The following is an 8,144-nucleotide window of genomic DNA, read 5'->3' on the forward strand; positions in this document are numbered from 1 at the left end:
AAATGGGTATATACCGACGGACAGTGGTCGTCGGAATATACTGACGGACATATATCCGTCGGAATTTACCGACGAACCTCGTTCGTCGGAATGCACCGAGGAACACTCTACGTCGGAAGTGTCCGAGGAACGTTCTCCGTCGGTACGTAGTTTTTCCTATGAACTCTGGTCTCGTGTATCCGCATCGTAATATCGTCGGAAGTTCGTCAGAATGACGTTTCTCGGTATTCGTCAGAAAGTCGTCGGAAGTTCTGACGAAATTCCGACGAATTTTTTTTTTCCGACGAAACGATACCGACGGACGGGTTCGCAGAAATTCGTCGGAATCGGTCTATTCCGACGAATTTCCGACGATTTCGGCCATCAGAATCCCCCTGTTTTCTTGTAGTGACTTAACCCTTAAGTTCTAAACGAATTTGTGACGAAAATGGTAAGGGCACTTTGGTCACATATGTAGCCAAATTAATTCTCTTAAGCCTTTCACATATACCAGAAATTGAGATGTTACAATTGACCCCCACTCACAGAATGCAACGCCCTCGCTGCGCACCACGACAGGTCTCAAGACGCCTCTCGGGTCATAATCGAGTTTGATAACCAACTCTGATACCATTTATAACTCTCCGCCTGTCCACGGCTAACGGGCAATCCACAGCCGCTCACTCGGCCCGTGCGCCCCATCCCCATCCGACAGACGTGATATTCTTGATATTTGGATGTCTGAAGACAAATATAAAAATTATATTCTAGAAGATATCTAATTTATTAATTTAGGGTCTTATTTTTTATCTACTTACAAATAGTCTAAAAGTTGGACCATTACACTTAACTACCTTTTCAAATTATTTATATTTATGCCTAACTTAATTATTATTAAATATATACACTAACCTAAAATTAAGGAACTAAATAACCAATCTATATTTTTTTTAATAATGACTTCAATTTATATTAACACTACTGTTAAGTAAATAATCAATTATATTTTATTTATCAATATGGAAAAGAATTATATATGACTACTAATTCATATATACAACTGTACTTTAATTCAAATGCAAGAAACAAATTCTTTAAAACCTTCACAAATATATAATAATATAATTATTATAGATAGAGTATTAAAATTAGATATATATGATAAACTAAATAGTAATAGTTATTAATATTTAATGATATGTTAGAACATTTATTATTGATATTTTTTATGAGTATAATTGTATGGGTTATTCCAACAAACATCTAAAATATTTATCAAATATAAAACTAATTGAACAAAACATAAAACATACTTTAAGTTAAGCTTGGGCATTCAGGTACACGTTGGGATATATGTTGGGTATTTGGAAATTCAGTTCTAATTTATATTACATCCTAGGTCTCATTCTGGTAAATTTGTAAGTACGGATCGAGTTAAGATATAATACATCGATTCTGGTTCTAATTTGTATCATATCCTAAAATCTATAAAATTACCATATATTGTTTGGATTCAGGTTATATGGGTTCGGTTCAGATATATCCGAAGTTAAATCAAAAATTTAAAAGCAAAACATAAGAAATAAAATTATTTATATATAATTGGATATTTAAGGTACTTATTAAAAATTTAAATACTTATTTTAGATATAATTTCAAAATAAATTTAAAACTGAATATTTGAAGTACATATTTATGTTTCAAATATTTATATTTGTGATTAATTTGGACTTTTGGATCGGTGTTTTCGGATTTTTTTTGGTTTCTTGTGTTGACTGTTCGGGTTCGGCTAATAACACTTTGAATTCGATATGTGGTCAACTACACTACAAGACCTATTCTGAGATTTTTTATATTTTGGACCAGGTACGGATCAGATTTTTTTGTTTGAGTTTGATACGGATTTTGGGTTACAGAATCATGGCAAAACCTACTTTAAATAAATAAAAAATGCTATTATATAAAGTTTTTAAGAAAAAAATGTTACATTCTAAAGTTCGGGTCATAATCTAGTATTCTATTGATTGTCAATTGTCGATAGTAATTGAATGTTTTTGACGTTGTTTATGGTAATTATGATTTGAAAGAGTTATGTTATTAAATGTTATTAAGCCCATACGCTTCCCTATCAGAGTCTTTGGACTGATACAAGGATACGATCCCTGCGAAACCCATTTTCCAACGAATACATCCGACCATTCCCACTCTCGTCAAGGCACCCAGTTGGTGTTACTATTTTCTACACATCGAGCTCCTTGGTTAGCTGTGGTTCTGTAATCGAGGTAGAGAAAGCTGAAGACTAAACACAAACCAACCAAGAAAAAACTCAAGACTCCCACGACCCTTAGGCGGTTGAATCTCTTGGTTACTCGGGGGTTGGCATAGCTTCATCGCCTTTGAAAGATGAAAAATGGTAGGGAAAAGCTCAGAGACGAGACACATAGACAAGACATGAGCTTAATCAATCAACTTGCTCCTGTTGATATCATTACGGATAGACGAGAGATAATGAGAGAAATGGATTAAAGATCTAGGATTATATATATATATATTGGTTGTGTATTATCCGTTAAGGTTGAGGTATCCAATATCTTTTAATTTCATTATCTTTTAGGATAATTTTATATTTCGGTTTGGTTTCGATTCAAAGTTTTCGGGTTGGATTTGGTTTTTGGGTCCTATTGAAATGCCTATGCCTAGGCTTAGGATCCAAAACTCTTTAACCATCAAAAACATTACAATATTTAAATATTAGAAGCCTTCAAGTTTTTCCAGAAATATATTTAAACATGTTTTTTTATGGAAAAAGTGAAAACATATTCACATAACATGAATATATTTGATCAATTATGTATATATATCATATTCTTGGTAATTAACCGGAGTATTAATTTAAATTCGAAATGAACTATATTAACATTGAGATGATCCAACTGGTGACTATTCTGGAAACAAAATGAACAAATAGAAAATAAATATAGATAAATAAAATAGCAGGAATGAAAAAAAATGATAGTTTATTTTCAAATTTAACAATAAATAATTTTGTTCTTTATTTCTCTGCACTAAAAAGAACGAGAGAGAATAATAAAAAAAGATTATTCCTTACGAATGGTGATTTTTTTAGAAATGTATGAATGGTGACCAAGGAACGACGAGGAATAATGCATTCCCTAACATTCCTAAAAAAAATTACCATTCATAAGAAACATTTTTTTTTCATTCCCTACCGTTCCTTTTTTTTTGTAGAAAATAAAAAAACAAAGTTATTCCTTGTTAAATATGAGATGTAACAACCATTCATTTTCATTCCTGCAATTTTATTCATATTATTTTCTTTCATATTTGTTACTATTGTTTCTAAAATAGTCATCAGTCAGACCATTAAAGAATGTATTATTCCTCGTGGTTTTTTTATTTGGTCACCATTCATTGAATGACATAGGAAATAGAGAATTAAGCAAAATTCCATGAAATGCATTAATATGTGCCCATGTATAGAGCAATTAAAAAAAGGAAATGGAGACGTTTCAAAGACCACAATAAATGTTAGAACAATCAAACGCCTATATAAATATGAAAAACCTCAAAACAACATTAAAAAAATTCAAACTACTTTCTCCGTCTAGTTTATCTTTCGCAAATGGCGGCCAGATCAACTTCCGCTCTCCTCCTCTTCTGTATGCTATATTGTGAGTTCTTGTTTCTATATTTCCAATTAAACTAACTCCAAAACATGTAAAAATATGGTGATTAAATCATTTATTTTATGGTGATTAACATGTAGGCGTGTTCATGTTGCTTGTCACCAATGTAACAAAAGCAGAGGGTGGTAGACAATTGCCAGTCTGCGGAAATAAAGAAGGATGCGGAGGCATATGGTGTAAAGATGAAAAAAGACCAGGTAAAGGAAAATGTATCACTTGGACTTGTGACTTACAGGAAGATTGTGAAAAGATTGTCATTTGCGGGGGTGGATTACCAGGGCCTTTTTGTATGGAAGGATTATGCACTTGTTAAAGAAAAACTCATGTTTTTTTTATATGAAAGTATTAATGGAATAATAAGCTAATATTTGCGAAGTTCTGTTTACTGGACCTGTAACCGATGTGTGACGACATAAACATCCGTCGGCACGATACTTTTCCTTGCCGTTGACCTGTTGTTATGAATGCAATTACAACTTACAAGACGACATGTTTATAAATTAATAAATCAAACCTAGCGTAAACCATTGTCGGGCTGACGCGTCAAACGAGTTTGAGATATACGTCAATACGAATTTAGACCATGTTCATTTTTGTTTTTATTGCAGCTAGAGGCGATATATACGGTATCAACAAAAACCTCATCTAGCTCTGCATTCGTGTTTCAAGATCTGATAAAGAATCTAATTCACATCGGAGGTGTTGAATGCCTGATTCTTTACGCTTCGTGATGGCTTCAGCAGATAAAGTGGCAGTGCACCATGAAAGAGGATCTACCATCACCTTGATCTAAATCCGCCAGTGTTAGGTCTCCACGCCAAGCAGCATCTGTCTTTAATAAACTGATATCCGCAGGAGGATATGGTTCTTTGATGGGGGGGGGGGGGTCAAAAGAAAAATAAAAGGTTCATTAATGGGAGTAGAACCCGGGCTTGGGGGTTTATTGACACTTTTTACAACCAAATATGCCCCTTTCCATCACTTATTACACCTTACAAATTTTTTTTATACTTACTGGTGGTGTCAAGTGACACCCATAATGCTTCACGTGGGTCACGTGGCTCCAAACCATTAACGAGCAGAAGAGATTGCCTTTGACGTAATAACTTCAGGATTAGACTCTATCTTGTAAGCTCAAGAATTGTGAGCTTGTTCGTTCTAAGCCAAGAGTGTGTTACACATGGTGATGAGTGTGTAACATAGTACGTTAAGTATGTTACGGCGTGATGACGTGTCACAAACTTATCGAAGTAGAAGATATTTCTTTGGCGCGAAGCAAAGAAGATCTTCTGTTGGCGATATTTTAGGAGGTAGAATATTGTCTATCACATGTACTTAACGAGGGAACCTAGAAGTGTTTTAGGTCAAGCGTTAAGAGAGTAAAAGCTAGAGCAAGAGGTTTGTTCTTGTCGGCTACAGAAATCGAGTGAAAGGTTTCCAGCTTGTGTTTCTGTAATTTAGAGATTAGAAATTGGTCTGTCGCTAGTCGTGTGTGATTGAGGATAAACCGGATTAAACAGATCTAGGAGGATTGTTTAAAAGATTTCTAATATACAAGAAAGTGTTCTTGAAAGACTTGTGTACGGTTCATATTTGTGTGTCTCTGAACTTACATTTGGTATCAGAGCGGGAAACCTTTGTGGTATCAAGTACTACTAACAGGTTGAGATCCTGCAGATTTCATGGACACCATGAAGGAACTCTTACACATTCATAATCCTATCATGCTAGACAGTACCAACTTTGGTCACTGGAAAGTGAGGATGCAACACATCATCAGAGGAGTTGATGAAGTTGCTTGGACGTCTGTAGAAGATGGTTGGAGTGCTCCTACCGTTGTCTTGGAAGATAAGTCTCTTGGTCCAAAGCCTAAAGACCAGCGGACTGATGGTGAGAAGAAAGCGTCTAAGTTCAACTCTAAAGCTCTAACTGTCATATTCTCGTCAGTAGATGTTGAGCAGTTCAAGATCATACAAGGATGTGAATCTGCCAAGCAAGCGTGGGATACGCTCATAAATCACTTTGAAGGAAATACCAGTGTGAGAAGGACACGCCTTGATCACCTAGCCTCCAAGTTTGAGAACCTGAGAATGAGTGATGATGAGCCGATTGATGGATTCATATGCAAGATCAGTGAATTGGCAAGTGAAGCGTTGGTTCTTGGCAAGAAGTATGAAGAAAAGGATTTGGTGAAGAAGGGGTGGGCGAACCCAAGAAATTTAAGTGGGGTCAAAAGAAAAATAAAAGGTTCATTAAGGGGAGTAGAACCCGGGCTTGGGGGTTTATTGACACCTTTTACAATCAAATATGCTCCTTTCCATCACTTATAACACCTTACAAATTTTTTTTTATACATATTGGTTGTGTCAAGTGACACCCATAATGCTTCACGTGGCTCCAAACCATTAACGAGCAGAAGAGATTGCCCTTGACGTAATAACTTCAGGATTAGACTCTACCTTGTAAGCTCAAGAATTGTGAGCTTGTTCGTTCTGAGCCAAGGTGATGAGTGTGTAACATAGTACGTTAAGTTTGTTACGGCGTGATGACGTGTCACAAACTTATGGAAGTAGAAGATATTGCTTTGGCGCGAAGCAAAGAAGATCTTCTGTTGGCGATATTTTTGGAACTAGAATATTGTCTATCACGTGTACTTAACGAGGGAACCTAGAAGTGCTTTAGGTCAAGCGTTAAGAGTGTAAAAGCTAGAGCAAGAGGCTTGTTCTTTACGGCTACAGAAATCGAGTGAAAGGTTTTCAGCTTGGGTTTCTGTAACTTAGAGATTAGAAATTGGTCTGTTGCTAGTCGTGTGTGACTGAGCATAAACCAGATTAAACAGATCTAGGAGGATTGTTTATAAGATTTCTAATATACAAGAAAATGTTCTTGAAAGACTTGCATACGATTCATATTTGTGTGTCTCTGAACTTACATTTGGTATCAGAGCGGGAAACCTTTGTGGTATCAAGTACTACTAACAGGTTGAGATCCTGCAGATTTCATGGACACCATGAAGGAACTCTTACACATTCATAAGCCTATCATGCTGGACAGTACCAACTTTGGTCACTGGAAAGTGAGGATGCAACACATCATCAGAGGAGTTGATGAAGATGCTTGGACGTCTGTAGAAGATGGTTGGAGTGCTCCTACCGTTGTCTTGGAAGATAAGTCTGTTGGTCCAAAGCCTAAAGACCAGTGGACTGATGGTGAGAAGAAAGCGTCTAAGTTCAACTCTAAAGCTCTAACTGTCAAATTCTCGTCAGTAGATGTTGAGCAGTTTAAGATCATACAAGGATGTGAATCTGCCAAGCAAGCGTGGGATACGCTCATAAATCACTTTGAAGGAAATACCAATGTGAGAAGGACACGCCTTGATCACCTAGCCTCCAAGTTTAAAAACCTGAGAATGAGTGATGATGAGCCGATTGATGGATTCATATGCAAGATCAGTGAATTGGCAAGTGAAGCGTTGGTTCTTTGCAAGAAGTATGAAGAAAAGGATTTGGTGAAGAAGCTTCTAAGGTGCTTACTACCACGATTTGAAGCTTATAAAGCTGTTCTCACACTTGTTGTTGACACATATGAGATGAAGTTTGATCAACTCTCAGGCATTCAGAAGGTGCATGATCTTGAGAAAACCGACCGACAATCTACTAACCAGAAGAGCATTGCCTTCACAGCTGAGTCTAAGGATGATGGTCGAGTCACTAAGATTGAAGAGAATCTGAGTTTAATGGCTCGAAACTTCAACAAGTTTGTCAAGCGTATGGAGAAAGGTGGTGGTAGATCCAATGGACGCTACCAAAAGAATGATGTTGAAAGGGGCAGCTCTCAGCACTCAAAGAACACAAAGAAGTGTGGTTACGGCCACTTCAGAGTGAAGGTTACGGCCACTTCAGAAGCGAGTGTCCCCTTGCTAAGAGAAAAGAGCAAAAATGTATTGAGTGTAAAGGCATTGGGCATACACGCAGTGAGTGTCCTAGCATTCTCAAGAAAGAGAAGTCTCTCATGTGCTTCAGTGACACTGAATCTGAAAGCGACATTGACGAAGATAAGCTGCACCTAAACTTCATGGCTCTAATTGGTCAAGAAAGAGGAAAAGATTCTAATGCTTACAACGAGGATGATGATGATCTTAAGCAAGATCTTGAAACTGGGTACAAGACTCTATTTGACAAGTTCTCTGATCTCAGTCATGAGAATCTTGAGCTTCTCAAGGAGAAAGCAATGCTGAAAGCTTAGATTAACATACTGGAACTTGATCAGCCTTCCACCAAGACAAAAGCTTGCTCAATTGACCGAGAGTCGGATCAAGAAGTTCTTGCACTTAAGAGAGAGATGACAGAGCAGGAACGAGTTCGTAAGGAAGCTGAAGCACACGTACAAAGGTTGAGCGATATCTTAGCCATAGAGACTGATCGAAGTAGGCTACTCGAGAGTCAACTAACTGAAAAT

The 8,144-nt window shown here is 36.8% G+C and overlaps 1 protein-coding gene across 1 annotated transcript; it reads left to right on the forward strand.

Annotated features, from left to right (window-relative positions):
• The first annotated feature begins 3,599 nt into the window (after window positions 1-3,599).
• Window positions 3,600-4,067, forward strand: LOC106305492 (defensin-like protein 292). Its single transcript, XM_013741858.1, has 2 exons — window positions 3,600-3,671; window positions 3,767-4,067. Exons 1-2 carry the CDS (start codon window positions 3,623-3,625, stop codon window positions 3,997-3,999), a joined length of 282 nt encoding a protein of 93 aa, XP_013597312.1. The 5' UTR covers window positions 3,600-3,622; the 3' UTR covers window positions 4,000-4,067.
• Window positions 4,068-8,144: the final 4,077 nt, after the last annotated feature.

This window comes from Brassica oleracea, chromosome C7, assembly GCF_000695525.1.
Source record: "Brassica oleracea var. oleracea cultivar TO1000 chromosome C7, BOL, whole genome shotgun sequence".
NCBI classification, from domain to species: Eukaryota; Viridiplantae; Streptophyta; class Magnoliopsida; order Brassicales; family Brassicaceae; genus Brassica; species Brassica oleracea.

Coding starts and splice junctions, on each gene's coding strand:
- LOC106305492 (XM_013741858.1), top strand. CDS start 3,623: ATGGCGGCCAGATCAACTTCCGCTCTCCTCCTCTTCTGTATGCTATAT. Junction 3,672..3,766: donor CCTCTTCTGTATGCTATATT/GTGAGTTCTTGT, acceptor ATTAACATGTAG/GCGTGTTCATGTTGCTTGTC.